At 29.5% G+C, this 23,768-nt stretch overlaps 2 protein-coding genes across 4 annotated transcripts; one reads left to right on the top strand and one right to left on the bottom strand.

The window, feature by feature from the left end:
* The first annotated feature begins 4,648 nt into the window (after positions 1-4,648).
* Positions 4,649-15,524, top strand: Orp8 (Oxysterol-binding protein-related protein 8). Of its 3 annotated transcripts, none has more exons than XM_018540517.1 (16): positions 4,649-4,875; positions 6,739-6,867; positions 8,999-9,051; positions 9,279-9,509; positions 9,580-9,724; positions 10,096-10,317; positions 11,901-12,055; positions 12,253-12,431; positions 12,536-12,713; positions 12,926-13,022; positions 13,126-13,322; positions 13,507-13,632; positions 13,701-13,949; positions 14,061-14,228; positions 14,934-15,106; positions 15,261-15,524. In XM_018540517.1, exons 1-16 carry the CDS (start codon positions 4,743-4,745, stop codon positions 15,490-15,492), a joined length of 2,667 nt encoding a protein of 888 aa, XP_018396019.1. In that variant the 5' UTR covers positions 4,649-4,742; the 3' UTR covers positions 15,493-15,524. The 3 variants fall into 3 exon arrangements, with proteins under 3 accessions (XP_018396019.1, XP_018396018.1, XP_018396020.1); XM_018540516.1 differs by having other exon boundaries at positions 11,847-12,055; XM_018540518.1 differs by lacking the exon at positions 6,739-6,867 and having other exon boundaries at positions 11,847-12,055.
* A 4,558-nt stretch (positions 15,525-20,082) lies between these two features.
* ast (single-strand DNA endonuclease protein asteroid) lies at positions 20,083-22,386 on the bottom strand. The gene has a single exon (XM_018540530.1). The coding sequence runs from the start codon at positions 22,384-22,386 to the stop codon at positions 20,083-20,085; it is 2,304 nt and encodes a 767-aa protein (XP_018396032.1).
* Positions 22,387-23,768: the final 1,382 nt, after the last annotated feature.

Below are 23,768 nucleotides of genomic sequence, written 5' to 3'. Positions count from 1 at the left end.
TTTTGCGCTTTCATTTCGGAGCAGGATACCTCTATTTTAGTTTAGTTTTTTTTTTAACATAATATTATGAATTCCAATTCATTGTCCAACCGTTTGTTGAAACGTTAACTTTCTATTATCGATAGAAAATTCACTGACAATGCATTGACTGATGATAAAATCTAAAAAATTAGGAAGTTTTTATATTGCGTCCTTTATTCTAAAAATCTCCACACATTCCTGATCAGAATTATCAATCTTTTTCTTAGTTACATATAGCCAAAAAGAAAGTTTACACAAGCATTTACAATTTTTACAGAAGTGTCTACAAATATTGCCAACGAGATACCAACAGAAATTAAGATAGAATCTGCTAATAGATTAATAATGATTATTTAATTTGTCATTTTAAAATTATTTATATATAAAAAAATATACATATTTTATTTAAATAATTATTAAATGACAGATCTTGTTCGGCTTCTATTGTCGACATGATTTTCTCACAGAACATGAGCTTAATGTGCACGAACGCTGATATTTATCTGTCACGATATTTCGCTCGAATCTGTTGGCACTTTACTTACTGCGCACTTAAGTGTCGATTATTTGTAGCACAAGATTTTTTGAACGTATATTATAACTGTTTTCTTTAATTAGGACTTTAATTAAAACTTCTTAAATAATCTTATTAAAATTCTCAATTAATCATCTCTAATTATTAGCGGTCGTTAAACAAAAGATTTAATTCGGCACACACACACACATTCCTATCTTTAATTTATGATCCCGTAATGACTATTATAATTATAACGTAATTATGATGTAATTAGTAAAGTGTAACATTGTAATGAAATTAGTAGATCATCGACATACGAATAAAACAGTCAATTAAAAATTCACCTCAACGAATTTAATTAACCGTATTAAAATTTTGGATAGATCTCGGATTCGTTGTTATTTTTCTATAAAAATAACTAATAATTAAGTAATAACAAATAAACCAATAAAATAAAAGATTAGAAAATTATTGTCATCGTTCCTCATTTTAAGAATTATGTTGCTGGTTTTCAAAACTGTGATTCTTTTTCAAAACCCTTTATAAATTTATGCAGATTGTCATAAAAAACGAGTGTGCATCCACAGAAATGTTAAATATATATATACATATATCTTAAGTCTGTTTTTTGCAGCTGAATCGACAACATATACATTTTTTTATTTAAAATAAAATAGGTATATAATTTTAAATTTAGGAGGAATTAAATTAAGAGGAAAAAAAAATAAAAAATGAAAAAAAAAATAGTTTTTAACAAAAGTTTAGACGCAAGAAACAAACATCTCATCACATTATGTCATGGTTGCAATCACGCGGCCAATCACAACGCGATGACGTGCCGCAATTGGAGAAGAAACTGCATATGCAATGAAAATGTAGAGCAAAGAGCACGCATAAATCGCAATGACGCCGGAGCATACATAAAACGTCTAATTGAGCTATGAATAAGCAATATACTCGACGTACATACAATGTATCGCACATCAGCCATTGTCAGCAGTAATAGAATATGCGAAATGCCATTAAATTGAGTCCCAGTCGGTCATTCGATATCAGTTTATTTTTCTTTGTTGCATCCGAAATGAAGCAGATATATGTACGTTGATTGTTTGAGAAAACGCAGAAGTAAACGCGTGGTATAGCAAGTGCATTCGAATGAATTTAAGAGAAAAAGAATAAAAATTAAGTTCTTTTTTTTACACATATACATATATAATTAAATATGCTTTATTTAATTTTAGAAAGATAAACGGTACGTATTTAGACCGATATTTGCAGATATCTAAAGTCAATTATCTCTGATGCTAATTATGTATTGTTGTACTTAAAATGTAATAAATACATGAAATTTGGTGAAAACGAGATAAAAGTCTTAATGCACATAATCTCTAATAATAAGCGATAAAGAACAAGGCTCTTATATTCAAGACTATCTTAAGTACTATCTTATCCTGAAATATTATATACGATCACTTCATCGACTGATTGGCAATTTTGAGACTTACAATGATTAAACTCAAGTGATTAATGTCCGTTTTCATTATAGATTAAATTTAATCTCGGTTCATCTTTTACTAATTTTTAAAACTAGAAAAAAATGAAGAATTAGTTGAACGAAAATTAAAATCAAATTACTATGGAATTACTGGTGGAAATTAATCCGGTTACAGTTTAATTATGAAAATTTGTAGCATACACACACTATCGCTTAAAAGTTTGGAGCAATTCGTAATTTTTTTGGATAAAAACACGATCCTTTACAGATATATAATTATCTTACTCAAAATATTTTTATTTTTAAATATTTCAAAATACTTTTATTTTTTAATTTTTCGAATATATTGGAACTCTTACAATAAAATATATTTTATTAATAAAAAGAGCAACGAGCCAAGGTAAAATACAAATACAAAAACAACAGCAAAACATATAAAACTAATTTTTAGTTTTTATACATCTATTTTATTATTACTGCTTTACATCTATAATTTTTACTTTTTGACGACATAATGAAATTTGGCCTTTCTAACAAGATCCTGACTAGTTGCATCTTTCACTACAGGTACTCTACGTAATGTACGTACAATTTGATCATTCAAATGATCAAATTTATCATTATCTTAATATTTTTTGTAACGTTTTACAATTTATTTATATTATCAAGGTATATTAATTATATATATCTACAAATAAAATAAGATTCAATATTATATTGAAATGCATTTGTTGTAAAAGCATTTTTTTAAGTATTTCAAAACATCAACACAAAGAATTTTCTACGACTCGTCAACGTAATTTTATAATGCTTTTAAAGGTTCTATAGACTTAAGGAGAAAATGGAGGTACGTCGAAGATATACATTAATAAAGCCGATACGAAGAAATGTTGTCGTTTCTCCACCGAGTTTTATATCGAGCGACGCAAAAAGCGAAGTGCGCAGATTGTTCGATTCATGCATTTATGTAGACTAATTTGCAGATCGTATCGATAAAGTTCAAGATTGAACGACGCCGAGTTATCGACTCACCGTCTGTCTCTCTTTCTCTCTTCCTGTCCCTTTCTCGCTGCATCGCACGATTCTGCGCATAATGCGAACGGTGAGAGGGAAAAACGGGAAGGGTCTGAAATTAATTCGTTTAATTCGGAGCAGCCAGATGGCTCCGAGTATACTTGGAGTACGCTATGCGCGTCGTGCAATTTTTTTTTTTTTTTTTTCAGCAAATTCACAGAATCGAACTTAACTAGACCGAAGAAAATTCGATTATACCAACATTGAGATTAACGATGCGTTAGTTTGCGCCGTTTGCGGACCGCTCTGCGCCGGTCGCCGGTTTTAATCAACCTAGAATTAGCATCCCTCTTTCAGATTATACGATGCTATGTAACGCACAGTTGCGGAGGCGGAGAAACGGGCATTTAAGATGGATATGTCAGTTTAATATTAGAAGCGTCGTGGGTGGGGCATGGCGGTCGCGATTATTAAAAATTTACACGTATCAGAGTGATCGATCAGTCCTCTCTCAAAGCAGAGAAAGAGAGGAAGAGGTCAGATGCGGAACGCGATAACGAGAGCCATTCAATCGGGCCCACGTATATGTATACGCGCGAAACGTCATCGGTCACGGCCGGCTGCGCCTACAAACAAAAAAAAAAAACATGCCGGACATTCCAGCGAAGCGCTCGACCATCCGTTAAAACTCCTTCGAACGAGGAGTGGAGATTCATCCGTGCAGGCGAACGTGTGAGCTTAAAAAAAAGTCCTCGCCTTCGGTATTATGGTACAATTTACACGCGGTAACAAGATCGCGTTGGATCTCGTCGTGCGTCACACGACGATCGCTGTATAATATCTCTTAGTCGATGCGCAGCGACATCGTTCGTCGGTTAATAAGCAAGAGAGAGTCGGGGGCTTCCTCTTCGGCTTCTTCTCCCTACGTCCCCTAGTCCTACACCCAGCATCAAGCGTGGCTCGCGTCACTCACGTTGCAGGCGCAGTTGCAGACGTTGCAGTATCAGAGTTGCAGTCGCGACGCGATTGGAATTGTACACGTGCGCGCGCGCACTCTCTCTCTCTCTCTCTCTCTCTCTCTCTCTCTCTCTCTCGCGCGTGCGCTTACCTTCTCTTTCTCGTACGCGCCTTCGGGAACGGTGAGACGAGGAAAGCGCACGAGTAGATCGATGGTGTGCGATCGCGGCCTTCCGTACGCGACACCGTGTGTTCCGTCCGGCCTCGTTGCGCGCGGCGACCCGCAGCTTCGGACGGAAGTGTGATCGGCCGCGAGGAGGCATAATCGGAAGCGCTGACGATTTTCCGAACATGTTGTGTCTCCAGCACGTTCCTCCGTCGCGCTGTGACACGCGCTAATTACCGCGTTTAATTCGTTGCTATATACGATGGACTGACACGTTTGTCACCGCGCCAGCCAATCGTTGGGAGTTATAGACGTGGCGAATCGTCGCGACGGCGACGGCGACGCACGTTTCGCGGTAGCAGTGCGTTATAACGGTGGTACAACGAACGTAAACACGCACTGCTGCCTGTCTCGTGTACGCGCGCGGCATTTCCTTCCTACGCGTGTCAAAAGCATCTCCACGACGGTAAACTCTGTCCAGCTAGATGACCTACGTTCGTCAGCTTCGACGAGGAAGGATGTAGCGCGTGTCTTTGCGTCAGGTTAAAATTGTCGATCAGGTTAAATTTGCAATGAGCTCGCAACCGATTGTGGTGCCTGGTGGAGAGCATCGTCTTCAGCCAGAGTCTCAGTCTGTTCCTGTTGGAAGTTCAGTGGATACCTACAAGACCATGACACCGCCAAACGTCAGCAGATCCCTCAGTCGTAAGTGTTATTTTATGTCTTTGTTATATTAATTAAATTTTAGTCTCCGTATTTTAGTAAAAACATGTCAAATGATGCCAAGATGTAAATAATTTAATTGTTATAAGACACTGTAATGATGTTAATGGTTATTTACGTGTCTTCCTCGTTATTTATTATTGTGACGATGTAATTTTTTTATTGGTAGAATGTAATTAGTTTATAAGTGATAATTAAGAACAGCTGTCGAGTATACTTATAAAAATTGTACAAATTACTTCATATTGAAAATAGGGGAGCTATAAAAATATAAAATTTAAAGAGCTTTATAATTGTATATATTTACAAATACATACAAAGATTATGTACGTATTTCTAAAAAAAAATGATGAATCTTAGGAAACTATTGTAAGAAACTTTGTCATTGACATTGAATCGTATTAAAAACAGATGGAATAATTATAGCATGTTTCTGCAAAAATCTTTCCTGTTATTAGTGATCTGAGACTCAATAGATTTATGTAACACTCTCACAAATTATATACAATTTCTAATGTTTACATAATGTCTACTTTTATTATACGCAGACCAGAGTACTTATATTTATATGATATAGTATTTATATATTATATGTCTAGTATTTATAAATGTATAAGAGTGTGTTTCTTTAAAATGCTTTTATTTTTTTTAACAATCACATTTTCCTAAAATATTTTCGACATTTAACAGTGCCTTTAAGGGGGAAAAATGAAAGTAATATACATTTACTTTCAATATCTTTAACACATGTAATATATGTTTAATATAATGTAACAGTTTTACTAAAATAATATTTATATATTGTTTGTCTCCCTTTGCAACATATTTCATATATGAAATGCCTAGTAATCTTGACAATGATATGTCAGATGTACACTATATAGTAGCTTATTAATATGAATGAAATACATACTGTAGCACATCTGACTGTTGGAAAAATGGAAATCAATACTTGAGAGTGTAACAAACCATTCTCATATTATAGTAGTAGGAATCCCTACTCTGCTCTACACTATAAGCACTGTAGTTTGTTGTGGATAATAGCTCGCTCTTTACGACCCACTTTTCTATACTGGTTTGTCCTGCGATATACAATACAATCAGGACAAAGTGTGACTTTACATTGACTACTGTAAGCCCTTAGATGAAATGCAAAGGTTGAGTTGGTGTTCTGGATAACATTTTCACACAATGAGTCTCTTTATTAAACATCACTGTTTTGTTACACTCTGTATACAAAACACAATACACAGATATAAAACAATAGCAAAAAATGTAGTGTGGAAATGTTTATACAAAATCTGCAAATATGTCTAGACTACTCTATTAATAATAATTTACGTACACTGTATAATAATCCTTGAAACATTTATTGAATTATTATGTAATATGGTGTATTATTGATTATGTTATTTTGAGAATAATGTTTAGTTCTCTTTTTGTAAATATTCGGTATTGTAATTTGCTTGACTGCATGGAGCAATATGAAGCACGTTCTCAATTATGCATGTATAAATTAAGCATGCATATCTTTCTTCTTCTTTTGTACTATACATACATGCAACAAGGTAGACAAACATGCAATATCTCTGTATTTAACTGCAAATTAATCGCGCGTTTTTGGCAACTATCATCTCGTCCATCACATATAAGACAATATTGGGACATTATTTTTATTATTACATGTTAACATTACCTAATATTATATTATAACGTAGATGATATAAATTCTGGCTGTCTATGTTGTCGACCAATCGTTGAATAGTTCTTTGAGAAACGACTTTAATGTGACGTAAGATGTGATAATAAATATTGAGTGCAATTGAATGAGTGCTAAATATGTAGAACCAGCGGATCGGCAACTTCGAAGAAGCAGCATCCAAGCACAGTCTACACCATTACCTAAACTTCCATCAACCGAGTCCCTTGCAACAAGCATAAATATTACAGCTGATGCACCTCCAGTTTCTCCAGGTATAAAACAAGAAATATTTTCGAAAAGTAATACATCGTTGCTATAGTTTGGGATAACTCTGAGCAGCTTGTCAAACTTGATTGATATCATAGGTTTTTATTTTTACAATGTAATGGATGCATATACGCTAGAAAAATTCCGAAATTATGTATGACTTATATAGCTATTTCTTAACGTTTATGTTTGCATTTCGTTTCACAGTGCAATTTTCTTTACAAATTGTAAACTATTTAGCAATATCATTTAATGCTTATCATCTACACTTTACATGATGCTTGTAAGGTAAGCTTTAGATATGCAAAAAATGTTTATGTAATTAATATAGTAATATAAAAAGTACATATATACATTGATCTGATTATATAACTCAGGATAACAACTCGATAATACATATATTATGTCACATTGTATTGAACTGTTTCATAAAATTTGCGTCAAATTTAATTATTTTTTTGTGGATTGGTAAATGATACTTATTTTTTAGCAGAAATCTGGCATATTGCATGTTGTCTTATGTTAACATTTAATTTTTAATATTAAATATTTTTTGTAAAGTAGTATTTTCTCTTAAGCATGTTTTTGTTGCAATAATATCTAATTGCCTTGCATTTTTAAGAATTGATACATCAACACTTTTTGTTTTAATAATTATATTCAAATCTGTAACTAGATTGTAGTACAATTTATAAATTTTAAAAATAAAAATTTAATTTAAAATTTAAAATAACAGTAAAACATTTAAACGTAGGTATTAGCGAGATTTGATGCAAATCTTGCAAAATATTCTATATATTATGCATATATTAACATAATGGATATGATTTATAATAATATAATAATTTTTTGAAAATCTAATTCTTGTACTATATACGATTTAAAAATCGTAAATATATGTACATCGAATCAGTAAATGTCTATTTAAATAGTAAGAATAGATAATTTAATACTATCTAAATATAATTTATTTATAATAAACTCGTAAAACAAATCAAGATAATAAATTTTATTATGGTACGTAGTGCGAGTCCTTTTTGTCCATTTCTCGCAATAATATTTATGTTTCTGAATAAAACATGTTGATTATTGAAAATTTTAAAGGTTGTGGTTGTATCCTCAAAGAGTAATCATGATTGTATAATGTAATCATAAGCACGTACAAAGAACTATTATTTGCTATCGTAAGTATTTGTATTTAAAGTTGAAATTGACGGAAATGACAGAATAGCCTCGCCCTACTCTATTACGTATTATTGAAACTATATTTATTTTTTCGTAAAAAACTTGTGTTTTATAAATTTTACATCTATTTGTTTCATATATGAAACATATGAAATAGAATACTGATTATTTAAGCTGTTAATAAAAATAAATATTAAATAAAAAAAGATGAATTGAGGTACTTAAATAGATTGTCTTGATTTGTTTAATTATGATGTAGAAAAAGTTTGTCTGTGTTACTTTATACTAGATTCTATTTTAACTAGAGTTAGATGAATATGAGATTCCATGCATGTATACAAGACAAAATGGAATAACGTATTGTGTACATATTTGCATTGTTTTATTATAAAGAGTGTAATTAAAAAAATTTTTTTAATAACCTGTAAGTATGCATTATTTTTCTTTAAAAACGTAATACTTGGTTTTGTTTCATCCTTTATTTTAAAATGATTAAGTTTGGTTTTAGAATATGAATCATGGACTTGTCCATTTGTTAGAAAATATATCTGTAAATTATAAGTGTATATTAATAAAATAATTACGGAAAATATATATATAGTATGCAGTATACGATATACATATAATTTTATGTATACTAAATCATGTATTAAAATTAATATAATATAATTTCATTTTTAAATACTTAGATTAGATTATTTATATGAACTAAAGTACTCATTGTAATGTATATACTGTATATTAAAATATGTGTATAATATTCGTTATGTGTGTACGGGGTAAATTAAAAGTAATATATTATAAAAATGATTTTTTTTAATCTACTAAAATTAAAAAGTTTGAGAATAAACTCTACGTATACACTCTATTTCGATGCACTCCAATTCGCCTAATTACGACTGTACACAAAGTATAATTATAAAAAGTAATTCAAAATGATGTATGTTATAGGTATCTCTGGTATGGGCGAAGGTAGTCAAAAAATGGATAATTCATCAGACAAGGTAAATAATTCTTTATTCTTAAGGTACAATTAATTTATTTATTAAAGATTTGATGCATGACTTTTAGTTAGCTCTATATTTTTTAAATCGTATAATTACAGTAAAAATATTTTATTGTCTTTTATTTATTTCCACAACTTTATCTTTTACCTCATTTTTATTGAAATACAATAAGATATAATCTATTGTAATTTTAATTCGCTCTTTTTAATGAATAATATTTTTAGTCGTTAGATTCTTGCAAATTAACGCGAAAGGAATCGTATAAGGCTCAAAGAAAGAATTATCGAATGGAAAAGAAAAGAGTTGCCGATGAACTTTTAAGTTCTTTCAAAGATCCAACCGTTATTGTTATGAGTGATTGGTTAAAAGTTCGCGGCACACTGAAAAGTTGGACCAAGTTATGGTGTATTCTGAAACCTGGATTATTGCTGCTATACAAAAGTCCAAAAACGAAGGTTTGTGATTTGCATTTCTCTTTTTTTTTCAACTCTGTACCTTTCTTATCCGTGAAATTTATTATTACAGAGTAACCATTGGGTTGGAACGGTACTACTCAATACATGTCAAGTTATAGAACGTCCGAGTAAAAAAGATGGATTTTGTTTTAAATTATTTCATCCTTTGGAACAATCTATATGGGCTCCTCGAGGACCAGAAAAAGAAGCTATTGGTACATATCTCTATCATTATACATATACATTGTATATGTATTGCTTTTGTGTAACAATGTTTACAATATATTAATAGATAACATATATAATCCAATTTAAATATAATAAGAGATATATATATATATAATAAGATAATTTAAATATAATAGATATATATGTGTATATATAACTGGACATGATTGGTTTTCATCTATCAGTCTTAAATTTTGTAATTTCTGTGAACTTCTATAAGTAATAGCTGGAATGTCAACATTTTGTGGAAGTTCTTATGTTCCTCTCTGAAATGATAGAATTTTACACACACACAAACACAATACAATATTTATGTACTCGCACATTTTACAGTTATAAACAAATTAATATTTTCCAGGTGCTGTTGTACAACCTTTACCAACATCGTACTTAATCTTTCGAGCACCATCTCAAGCGGCAGGCAAATGTTGGTTGGACGCACTTGAATTGTCGTTACGTTGTTCTTCGTTAATAGTACGCTCGACAAGCGCATTACCGCGTCCTTTACCACACGATGCAACTACCACTCATGAAACTCAATGGAGCGAGGCTGATTATGAAAAGCACTTTGATGATCATGGTCAGTATCATTGACATAGCTTCCTACTCTTGCAATATTTAAATATAATTTGTAATAAAAATGCGTTTAAATGAAACTTATGAAACGTAACTTTTAATAATATAATAACATATATACAGAGTTTTCTAAATTTTCTGCATGTTTTTCGTCCATGGAGTAACTAATTTGAAATCAATTTTTTCGTAATACAAATAATCTTGGTCTTTATTATCTATTTTTTTTTAAATTATTATTATCTCATCGTTAATACTTATAAAAAAATATCTTATACAAAGAAGTAGTTATTCTATGTATATTGGAGTTGAAGAACTTCCCGTGTGTATGTGTATAAAATTTTATATTATATATACATATATTTATATGTAAATATATATATAAATTTTATGTATGATTATATTTTATAGTGGATGATTGTTGTACAATATACTAACTCTTTTGATTATCATGACTAAAACATATATTAAATAAAGAACAACATATTTTGTTAACTCTCAACATATTACATTTATTAAATATCGGAATTTTTTTTCATAAAACAAAAGAAGAATAAACAATCGATATTTTTGATAGAATACTAAATAAATATAGAAAATTGGATTTATAAAAGCATTGAATATAATTAAAGAAGTATGTTGTATGTTGTATAAGAAGTAAAATCTGTGAATGATGCATGGCGATCTATCAATTTACACTTCTATTGATGAAAGTAATTAATTTTAAATGGTTTTTTTTGTATAAATTTTATATAACCAAACAAAAAAATCGCGCGAAAATATTTTTAATATTTTAATAACTTACAAGATTTTTTTATCGTGTGTGTGTGTGTGCGTGTGCGTGTGTGCGTGTGTGTACGTGTGCATGTTGCTATCTGTAATTTTTAATAATTTGTAAAGAGTTATTTTTTAATTGTATAATTTATAAATTTATTAGTACCATACATAACAATAATAATTTGCAAATTATTTAAAGAGAGAGACTATTAAAATATATTCATGTTGAAACATTCAATGCAGAAATATTTTTATATTTCTGTACATTCAAATTTTAAGATACTAAAATTTTGTAAAGAGAGAGATTATGTTTAATCTTTTACACACACACACATTTAAATTTACAAACTAAATAATGATCGCTGTTATTTTCTTCTTTTTATTCGTCTGTTATCCTGCTTTTTATATCAACAGTATACTTAAGTCGCTATGCTCCAAGAACTCCTACGACCCCTCAAAGACGCTTGTTATCTTTTCCGCAATCATTCTCACCCGCTATAACTTGCGATAGAAGTGTTTGCCCCTCACCAACTCCAATGTTTCAACATCTTTGTCACGCAGTTGCGTATTGGGAAAAACTTTTACTTGATCGATCTCCTACACCTGGCATAGACCAAGAAAACATTGCATCTTTGACTCCTAATGAGGAACCAGATGGTGGTGATACTCAACCATCTGGATCTTCATGTTTTGCTTCTGCATCTCATCCACCAATTTCCCCAGCACGTCGCATGACTGTTCCTTCTGTACATGTCTTAGAATATGATACCCGTCAAGTAGTAACGCTAGACCCTGTGTACACCTCGCATACAGACCTGGACGATATTAGTCAGCCGGAAAATGGAGTAGTAGCTGATGCTGAAATTAGTGCCTCGGACAGTGAGTCTGAAGCATCAGCCAAAGAAGATCAATCAGAGCCAATCACCGAAACACCATATATAGCTAATGAAAATGAAATTCTTGGAACGGTAAGCAGTAACTCTACACAATTTTTAATTAGAATAAATGTTTATAACGAGATATTTACAATTTATTAAACTTTATTTTTCAAATACCATGTATACTTTATTTTTCATTAATCTTTTTCTGAATTGCTCCATTTTGTCATGAATATATACATTCTGCATTTATTTTCTGTGATTATTATACTGTTATCCATTAATAGGCTGGTGAAGTCGTTACAGAACTGCAAGAAGAACAAAAATCTTTGTTATGGTTCTTAATGAAACAAGTTCGTCCTGGTATGGATCTATCTAAAGTTGTATTGCCAACTTTTATTTTGGAATCACGGTCATTTCTTGAAAAACTGGCCGATTCGTATTATCACGCCGATTTATTGTCTCAGTTAGTAAAATAAAACGTAGTAATATAATATATTAATACATTATAACTTTCTTAACACATACAATAAAAGAACATAATTTTTTTAATTTTATTTCATTTTACAGAGCAGTATTGGAAGATGATGCATTTACACGTATGAAAGCCGTAGTGAAATGGTATTTATCGGGATTTTACAAAAAACCACAAGGCTTGAAAAAACCATACAATCCGCTTTTAGGCGAAACATTCCGTTGTTATTGGCAGCATCCTAATGGTTCAAGAACATTCTATTTAGCCGAACAAGTATGATCCAGAAGATAATAAATTAATAATAATTGGTTAATATTAGATTAGATTTTGTTTATATTATCATAATAGTTCTCAATATCGTGACTTTAATAACAGATTTCCTTTATTAATTTAAAGTATATATATGCAGCTAATTATTTATTATTTTTTAAATGAAAAAGTACTATATTTTGTATTAATAAATATATCTAAAACTTTCTTACTAGTTATCGCATCATCCACCTATCTCAGGATTTTATGTGACAAATCGTCAAGATGGATTTACCATCAGCGCTACGATCATTGCAAAATCTAAATTTTATGGTAATTTGTTTATTATTTAGTATAGGCTATAGTAATATTGATACATATACTTCTATCCGTTATATATAATAGTAACATTACTTATAATACTCATGTCTTACAGGAAATTCGACCACTGCAATTTTAGATGGTATTGCTGTATTAACGATGTTGCCGAGAGGCGAAGATTATACAATGACAATTCCTTATGCACATTGCAAAGGCATTCTTATGGGGACATTATCTATGGAACTCGGTGGAAAAGTGACTATAATATGTGAGAAGACCGGCTATCACACAGAATTAGAATTTAAACTTAAGGTAATATACATAATATATTTGGTTTTTTTATATAATTACCAAAATTGTTAATAAAATAGCGATTTTTTTTTTTAAAGGTATAACAAAATCTTAATTTATCTCTTTTGTTAAAATAATGTTCAATTATATTAATTTGACTAAAAATAATGTTAATGTAATTCAAAATATGTTATAATATTTTTAGCCGTTTCTTGGCGGTGCGGAATTATTGAATCAGGTTGTAGGACGAATACGTTTAGGAAAGGAAACTTTGGCTACTATTATGGGATACTGGGATGGATTAATTTTAATAACGGACAAACGGACAGGGGTAAAATAAATTTATATCGTAATTAATAATTTTTTAGATAACTATTAACATAATGTTTTATTTTGCAGCAAGAAAACATTTTCTTCAATCCTACTCCGGAAGTACGCAACAAAAGATTAAAAAAATATAGTGTTCCTTTGGAACATCAGGGAGCATGGGAAAGTGAAAAATTATGGTTAGCTGTTACACATGCTATTAATAGGGACGACCAGATTGCCGCTACTGAGGCTAAAACTCGACTTGAGGAAGCACAAAGAGAACGCGCTAAAGAGCGAAAGACTCTAGGACAAGAATGGGTTCCAAAATACTTCGTTCAAGTATAATATACATCATTTTTATATTTAATATTTATATGTTTATATATTGTCAAATATTTAATGTATATAAATATTTGCAAAATAATTTCCAACTTTACCTGATTTTATTAGGATATTATAACTGGAAATTGGGTTTATCGGCATGCTGACATAAGACCATGGGATCCGAGAAACGATGTAGTACAATATGAAGAAAATTATATAGTGCGCACAAAAACTAGACATAAAACACCTATTATGCGTACTGGTAGTATTGTTTCTACTGAACCCCAATCACAGGTACAGCGATGTAAGATGTAGTTCGCACTATGCATGCTGTTTTAACATTTGTACACATTTGTATAAGTAATAATTACTTTAACCGCTTTATGTGTCTATTTTAATCTTTCTCCGGCAGTATTATTGAACAACTGCATATTATATAGTTTTATTCTATTTGCTACCAATGAATTTGACTACTAGATTGTATACAGGTCTAATATTTTTAATAAACTTGTTTTACTTGATTTGTAATTTACATATGGTGTTAATATTAATTAAGTTATTGTATTTATTAACCAAAGTAACATTATTTTTGTGTAATCATGTATTGATCTTAAAATTTTATTTTATGATTATATAAACTATATAAATTTAAAATTATTACATAGTCAAAGTAAGTTTCAATATTTTAGAAAATTATAATAAAATTTTATACTTTATATAAATATATCATTTTTCACATTTAAATTTTTATAATTTTGAACGTCATATTGTCATGACTTTTGCTTTTTAAAGCAAAAGTCTGTATACATAAAACGTGCTACTTTCATTATAGAAAAAAAATATAAAAGATACTAGATAAAATAATAAATTCGCAATCTAGCATGAATGAAAAACAATATAAAATATTATGCATGTTAATAAAAAGATGCTTTTATTACTTATTGTATATTTTTATTTTATGTGTTTTTATATAATCATCTAGATTACAAATCATTGCAGATTCCATTATTACAAGCTGAATCACGTTCCTCTTTATCAGTGCTCAAATCTTCTAAGAGACAGCTATCAAACAATATGCCTTTAACAGAGGCTCATGATTCTGGAAGCTCATCTGCGGAGGCACATACCGATTCTAGTCAATCATTAGGGAAAAGAAAACGTTCAACCACTAGGTAAGAAGATTAAAATGTATAACAAAGACATTGTCAGTTATTAACTATATAGTAATGCGCACAAAAATTAAACAATCTTTGTGCATGTTATAATTTTATATATATTTTATATGTATTTCACAGTCAAAGAGTATTAATTTTCTGCGAATTTTAGGTTAATTGACGTAATGAAACAAGTTGAGCATCAAATGATAGAACAGGGTGAGAAATTGAATCGTATACAACAGATTGTAGAACAAGTTGTAAGAAAGCAAAGAGAATCTGGTGAACAGCATCATAACATAAATATGTTTAAGAGTTTTATGGATACTATACTAATTATTATTATCGTTTTTTTCGTGCAATATTTTTTAAATATATGGTATAATGATCCAACTAAAAATTGAGGGATTTTAATAAGATTGTTGTTTCTCTTTTGTATCACACTGGTTATTTAAATTGTATGTATCACTTGTTTTTTTATTTTCTAAAATTCTTGCAGCGTGGTGTTTGTATTTTATGATCATAATGAAATGGATCGTTTCGCGGAAGAAGTATAATAATATAATTTTTATCCTAAAAAACACAATATATGTGAATCATTTTCATTAATATAGAAATATAAAGTATTAAGAGAAAAAAAAATATATTAGGAGTTCTACATGTTAGATTCCGTATAATGGTATTTTGTTATATAAATGCAGAAATATAAGAAAATTTAAGTCCAGGAAGTTACAATCTATATTGTACATAAGGCTTAATACTGAAAGAATTATAAGTTCCCGAATTATATATACATACATATATATATATAATTTTTATTGCAACCAGCCAGTACCAAATTGTAATATAATCACGTAATTGTAAAATATTCAGATGTCACTTTTACAGCTAATTTATTATAAATTCCGCTATATTTAAATCTGTATTAATATATGATATAATAGAATGTTATAATTTGATTCTGATGTGATCTCAAATAATCTATGACCATGTTTACACCGAGTACTTAATATCCAGTAACTTTTTATTAAATTATTTTAATTTCAGTGATTTTTTTTCATGCAAATGTATACACGGTATGGTTATTTAATTAATCATCTAGATATATATATATATATATGCATCTTGACTAGTTTAGTACACATTTAAATTCTTTAATTGCCGATATATTAAAATAATTTAATAGAAAGTTACTAGTTCGTACGCGTATCAAATGTTCGGTGTAAACTGGAACTACATTAAGCTGTCTTATTCATATTTGTAAATCGATTAACTTTATTATCACTGTGGAATAACTTGCATCAAAATGTTCTTTATAATATTGATAAAAATTTTTTTTAAACTCCGGTACAGAGAGAGAGAAAGCTTATGACATTGTATATTTTATTTACTGCTAAGCTTGTCATGTGATATTTCGATATAGTATCAGTATCAGGCGTGTGTGTGTGTGTGTATGTGAAAGAATCTATCCAACTCGCTTGACATTTCACCGGACATATTTTTTGTTATTGATAAGAATATTTATGTAATTTAAAAAAAATTTAAATTTAATAAAATAGTATAGTTTAATATATAAACCATTCTACGCATATACATATATATTATAGCTATTTATAATTTTGTTTGTATTAGAAATATGGATTTTTGATATATTTTTTTCTTGTTACAAATTATGCGTTAATATTATTTAAAAATATTTCATATATATATATAAAAGTATAAATATATATAATTCGCTAAAAAGTTTTTTAATATATTAATATTATTTATATAATATTGATACTTTTTAATTATATGTTAATTCTGGTTATTGTTTATACACATTTTTCAGTATTATAAAATTTTATTGATTGTTCTTGAATTATGAAAAGAAGGTAGAGCTGTTTTTGCTAAATTTTATCAATTAATACCACTTATAATATTACATACACCAAAGAAAATCTAAATACGCTCACAAATGTGTATATATAATATAACTGAAGTATCATTCTATTTGAAGAGTATAGAATATCTATTATTTTAGTTATAATATAGTCATTATTGGTAGCGTCGAGTGGTTCACCGCTCTGTGCGATTGACTCGCGATTTGTAGACCCGAGTTCAATCCCACGTGCGCCTAAACGCGATTTTTCGCGTTTAATGAGCCAAAAAATGGCTCCATCTGGTGATCAAAAGATCTATGATCATCAGCGCCGTTCGGATTCGGCGTTAAACTGTAGGTCCTATACATCAGTATACATCAGTAGTATACATATCAGTAGATATTTGTCTCTAATATCTGACTGAGGTAGGATTCTGTGGACCAATCACCCACAAATCCGAAAAACAATTTGATTCGAGAAACGAATATAGGCCTCGGACAAAAGAGGTCTATAGACGTCCTATGCTCCACATAAGGAGATAAAAGGAGTCGTTTATAGTCATTATTTGTTACAATATGATAATAAATTGGTTTTAATTTTGTTACATCTATAATTTGGTAAAAATTTTAAAAATATATATTTACGCGACTTATTTTATATATATTAAATATGATATTGTGAACATTTTTTTTATATTTTATATATTTTAAAAACATTAATAGTTTCTTTATATTATAATTTTTGATTTAAATCTCTAACTTACTCTACATTATAAAAATATGTTACATTGTTATAAAATAGGTAATTTTCCAAGAACATAAAAGGGATTTAATTTAATGCGATAGCATTAATTATTTACAAATAATATTATTTATGAGGAAAAAAAAAATATATATATATATAAGTCCGCATTCAGAACGCGTTTTTATCTCCGAAATTCTATAGTATGTATAACGTAAATTATAGCATGTTATAGAACGCTAACATCGTTATAAGCGCGTTCTGAATACGAGCTATAATTTAGCAAAAGGAACATATTGGTCACTAACATTATTCTTTTTTAATTTTATGAAAAAGAAGTGAAAATAACCTTTATAATTATTACAACGTAAAACTTGGACGTTTATTATTCTACAATATATATTAGGATTTACGTGAACTTGTCAATAATATGCGAATTTCTCTTAAATGTTGCATTATATGTACATATTTTATTTGTTTATGACAGATATCATTACCGTTAGGTAATAAATAAATAAAATATTCATATAAAGCTTTATATTGTTATACAATATTCTTCTAAAATTTGCTTCAATTCTCTCCAAATATCATATATTTATTTTATGTATATGTATATATGTTTTATATATATATAAATTCTATTTTTAAATTTCACAGATTTTAATTCAGTCATTCATAGTCTAATTCTACTATGGTAAAAACAACGACATAAATGTTTATATGTGTATTATGAATTGTTGGTTACATACAATCAATAAAATGTCAAAATTACATATGTCAAAATAATATAGAATTATCGAATCAATGTTACAATAACATTAAATGAATACTGTGAGTTCAAATATTCCAAAATTTTATTTGCTCAATGATGTTTACATATTATACTAATTAATAATAAATCCTTAAACGCTTTTTTAAAAATTTCATCAAAAAGATATTTTTTAGATTTTTTTTTTTACACGATTTTATTATAAATCTTAATTATAATATAATGTATTTCCTTTTATTATAAATCGTAATCGATATATTTTTGTTGTAATGAAAGTAGTATATATTCAAATAAAATAAAACTTAAACTTATTTTATATTTAGATGAAAATGATTCCAGTAACGCCGCAGATGCTACGTATAGCCATAAAAGAATTACAAAAACGTCAATTGTTTGTTAAATTAAAAAATTTGAGAGACCATATACAGAGACATTATCCGGTTGAAACTAATTTGAAAGCTCTCGAGGAAGAATTACAGGAAAAATTAAAGTATGCTGTTTGCGTTGGACTGATTGCTAAATGTGGAGATGATCAATATTGTATGCCAACTTTTCGAGAAGAGAGTAATGCCGTTAAAACAGCGATCAGCGCATTCTGGGAAATGTACAAAAACGTAATATATACATTGATTTCTTTCATATCAATTTTTAATTTTTTATGCAACAAAGTGCAGCCATACAACAAAGATCGTTTTATCAATTTAGAACAATCAATTGCCTAACAGGAAAAAGAAAAAATCAAGTACCAAGAGATCGCTATCACATCAGAAACGAAAATATTATGTGAATTCCTCTAAGAACGATGAAACTGATAGCGATGATTTAGATTTTCTCTAATCTAATAACCGTGTAATCGTAAAAATTATGATAAATGTGTTGTAAATATCAATTTATAACATATAAATTAATAGAAGGCTCAACAAGTATAAAACAAATTAATTAAAAATAAGAGAAAAGAGCCAAATAATATTTATATAGCTTTTTAAACATGCTCTTACATGATACGTCCTATACAATATAATTATACATATATATGCAAGATAAGGCATTTAAAGTATTATCATCTATTATCTCTGAAAGTATGCGTCGGATCAAAAATATATTCAGACAAAAGTTTTGTGATTTCGAGGAAGACATAAGATACCACTGACCTTAGGTGACGTTGTTAAGGTCAAGGAAAAGTGACCTCTAATTCTTTAAAGGGAACGCCCCATTTTTTTCATTACATATTTTAGTAGCATACCCTAAAAACTTTTCAAAACACTATGATAAAATATTTTTTCATTAAGTACTTTAAAGTTACAAGACTTGGAAGCTACAGTACCGCTTTAACATTACCCAAGATATCCGACCGACGGCTAAAGTCTCTTGAATGTTCAGAGATATTGACGTTTGTTAGGATAAAGAAGTTATCCCTCTATTTTATCTAAACATATTTTTAATCCGATGCATACTTTCAGAGATAATAGCTTGTAGCACTTTAAATGCTCTATTTTGTAAGTATCTCTGTGTAAAAATTATATATACAATATATATTTAAAGAGATTGTAACAAAGTAAATATGTAAATGGTAGAGACGCACTGTACGCAAAAAAAAATTTAATTATAATACAATAAAATGCCTAATGCTGCGTGGTACCAAGTATAGAAAACGAATTATTTATATCGTAAAATTCTTGACTGGTGCTTTCATGTGGTTTTTCATCTTCAAGATTTTCTTCGTGCAAAATACACTTCTTTTCTTCATATCTTTTTACTCTTTGCTTTTTACATTTATCAGTTTTCTTTTGCGGTGCAGTGTTAAACAAAGGTTTGACTTTTAATAAAAGTACGTTAAATAGACGTGACAAACTCGGAGAATCTCGCAAAATTAAATTAATATAAGCTTCAACATCGTCACGTTTTCTAAAATTGCTACATAAATTATACAAAAATGTACCATTGAATACACTAGCAACTCTAGTTGGTTCATATGGATATCCCAATAATGCATTTAAGTTCATACTATGTCTTAAGCAATTTTGAAATTCTGCAAAACCATGAATTATTGTAATATTAAATTTTTTCGGTTGTGAATGCAGTTTCTGATCTACTTCAAAATTAGATATAAAGAATGTAGCCGCAATTAAGCAGTCATTTACATCAACTTCACGAATAGCATTTGTAAGTGTAGAATTAATTGAATACTGTGGTTGATAATTTCCAATTTTTCTTTCATGTCGAATATTGTCTACAGTTCTATTAAATCTCTGATAGAATTTATTTAAAATTCTATAAAAGCCTATATTATAATCTATTATGTTAAATAACAAAGCAAATAATAAAGAGTATACATGACAACTAAATTTAGATGGTTCCTCTTGTTGATTTATCCAATACTTCATGGTTGCAATATATAACATCCAAATTGATGGAATTTCATTTATATAGCTCGCATTAAAGATTGTCAAAGTGGTATTTAAAATTTCTCTTCTGACAATAATAGGTACATGTCTCAAATTGTGTAAAGAAGGTAGTTTACAACCAAGTATATTATCACTATACTCCAATTGATAACGCTTAATCTTCTTATTCTCGTCTCTTGTAATATATTCCATGGCAGACTTCTTTCCTTTAAGTCCTGTTAACAATAATCCATAAATGACACTTATAATTTTTAAACTTGTAATAATAGATGAAATATAGGAAGAATCTTCAATTTGTGTAGGACAGACATACAACTTCCTTATTATTAAATCTATAAAATAGGATGGGAATCTGCTTTCCTTGAATTCCTTAATAAACCACTGAGGTAAATCGTCAACTAAAGACTCATTAGAAAGTAACTTTTTTTCTTCAAGTATGTTTACTACTTCTCTGTCTTCTGTTTCTTCTCTATCACTCAGCTCTGTATCATTTATCATTTTGTCAAAACATGTCAAATTATATATGTCACCTTCAAACTTATATATCTTGGAGGATATACTCTGCATATTTGCTTTCGATAAGATTTCTACAGGAATATCTAGCATGTACAACATACTCAATGGTGCACTGATATAACTATTTATTATTGTTTCTATTGTATTTAAAACGTGTTTGCGTTCTTGTTTTCGTAATCTGCTTAATATCCCTATAACAGCTTCATTTAAACTGCGTCGTCTTAACCAATCAAAAACCATATCTATTCGCCGTTGTTGTTCATTGTTATACTTCCTTCTTCCTGATCGTGGCAGATGACGAAAGAAGTTTTTAAATATATGTTGCTTCACATAATCATTTCCCAACAATACTGCTGCTAAGGGTAATAAAGACTGGTTTAATCCATAATGAACCCGAAAAAGTTTATCAACATAATAAATTTTGCAGCGTTTTATGTATCCTCTACCTGAAGGGTTAAGCACTATGTCATTTTCCAATGTATTAAACGGTATGTATAATGATCCATAAATATAGAAATCAGAATCATAACTTAATACAGGACAATTGAGAAAACGTGCTATTGCAGCTATGCTATTGTCTGCCTCAAATATGCACTGTGCATATCTAATGCCTTTTTCATTCATGATATCTTTAAAGACCTCTCTCATAAGCAGAGGAAGAAATTTGGTCCGGTGCTGTGAAGATAAAGTATAATTTGATGCAATCTCGATCTTTTGTTTAGTTCGAGATATAATTGTCTTCAGCTTTTTGTCTTCGCAACCACCATCAATCAAAACTAGCGGAGTGATATTGCATCTTATCAGTTGATCGAAAAAATCTCTCACACATTGTGCATACTTGTCATAATCACCACCAAAGGCACAATTGCATCTCGCATACCAGGTATATAATTGACAACACACACAGTTTCCATCAATCACTAAATAACTATCGTGTAGAGCATAATATTCGAGATAACGCTCTGAACCATTCGACATATATGTTGTTAGACCAGGAATTCCCATTGTAAATCAATTTTCTTAAAAAAAGACCTATAAATAAAAACTTTATTCAATATATGTTCATCAGTTTTTATAAGATAATAAGCACTGATATTTTTAATATTTCTAAAACCTCTTTTTTAGTACTCTATATAATTAGCTTCTTTATTTTCACATATATTACTTACTTATTAATGTGTTTACTTCAATTTGTTTATGATTGACTCTTTTATCAAAGAGAAGTCAAGAGAAATATCTAAGAACGACGCTCACGATTTGGTGACACGACATTTCCGTAAAGATGCACTTTCACGAACCGCTCAAGCTCAAACCCTATTTCCACTGGTTGGGTTCACAACCTCACTTTAAGCAGTTTAAGCCCATTCTACAATCCGTATGTCGGCGTCGGATGTCATATCGTAAAGCGGGGAGCACAGACTTTTGCATAACGCATAAAGCATGTGCATAAGGAATTTCATTGGCCCATTTTCTTATGCATGAGTCAATGGGCCAATCAAATTCTTTATGTATATAGTTTATGCGTTATGCAAAAGTCTGTGCTCCCCGCTTAAGAAATTAACCAATCATGGTCAATTTGGATAGATTTGAAGCACACATTTTTTAAAAGAGGGACACGCAACGCAATTTAAAAAATTATTTTACATTAAAAAAAATATAATTTTTGTAAAAATTCGTAAATTACAATAGTTATATAAATAAATATTACTTCTCTTGCATAACGGATTATTATCGCGTCACTGTGACTTTAATTAACACATCCTGTTTACTGTTTTCTGTATAAATCGCAAGTACAGCTTGCATATTCCGATCTAGTTTCTGTGAATACTGTATCTTTAAAGGAAATTTCTTTTTACTAGGTAACATTCCTTTTCCAGGAACAACACTGAAATAATCTGAATTTGATAGACTGGCCTCAAATGGTTCTGCTTCTTTGAAAAAGCTATGAATAGTCACGGTTGCTTCATTTTTTACTGGAGTCAGGGTGATGATATACGGAGTTACGGTGACCTGATCTTGAAATTCAGGATGTTGAACTCCATATTCTGTAGTTCTGTAACAAGAAATCTTTAAATTGACACAGTCATAAAAAATCTGATATAAAGCATAATAAGAAATATGCATATTAGAAAAGAAACATTTTTAATCTCTTACCGAGATACGAAGAAATTTGCTCCACCAGCTTAATCTAAATAGTGTCGCTTATAAGAGACTGATACATTTCCAATCATCAGTATCATAATGAACGGGCAAAGTTTTATCCGCATATGCCTTCACTGTGAGCATTATCTTACACTGATGAACGCCAGTGTATAAATCATTTAGGTTTTTCTATTTAAATACACGCTATCATTATTATATATAAACAAACTTTTTTGTTTTTAAAT

The sequence above is a fragment of the Cyphomyrmex costatus genome, unplaced genomic scaffold (genome assembly GCF_001594065.2).
Source record: "Cyphomyrmex costatus isolate MS0001 unplaced genomic scaffold, Ccosl1.0 scaffold254, whole genome shotgun sequence".
Classification (NCBI taxonomy): Eukaryota; Metazoa; Arthropoda; class Insecta; order Hymenoptera; family Formicidae; genus Cyphomyrmex; species Cyphomyrmex costatus.
The sequence above is the reverse complement of the archived record's forward strand: the minus strand, read 5'-3'. Positions and strand labels throughout refer to the sequence as shown.

Excerpts from the sequence above, each read along its gene's own strand:
- ast (XM_018540530.1), bottom strand. The coding sequence starts at position 22,386 with ATGGGAATTCCTGGTCTAACAACATATATGTCGAATGGTTCAGAGCGT.
- Orp8 (XM_018540516.1), top strand. The coding sequence starts at position 4,743 with ATGAGCTCGCAACCGATTGTGGTGCCTGGTGGAGAGCATCGTCTTCAG. Across the intron at positions 14,229-14,933 it reads CTACTGAACCCCAATCACAG|ATTCCATTATTACAAGCTGA; the intron begins GTACAGCGATGT and ends AAATCATTGCAG. Across the intron at positions 15,107-15,260 it reads AGAAAACGTTCAACCACTAG|GTTAATTGACGTAATGAAAC; the intron begins GTAAGAAGATTA and ends TGCGAATTTTAG.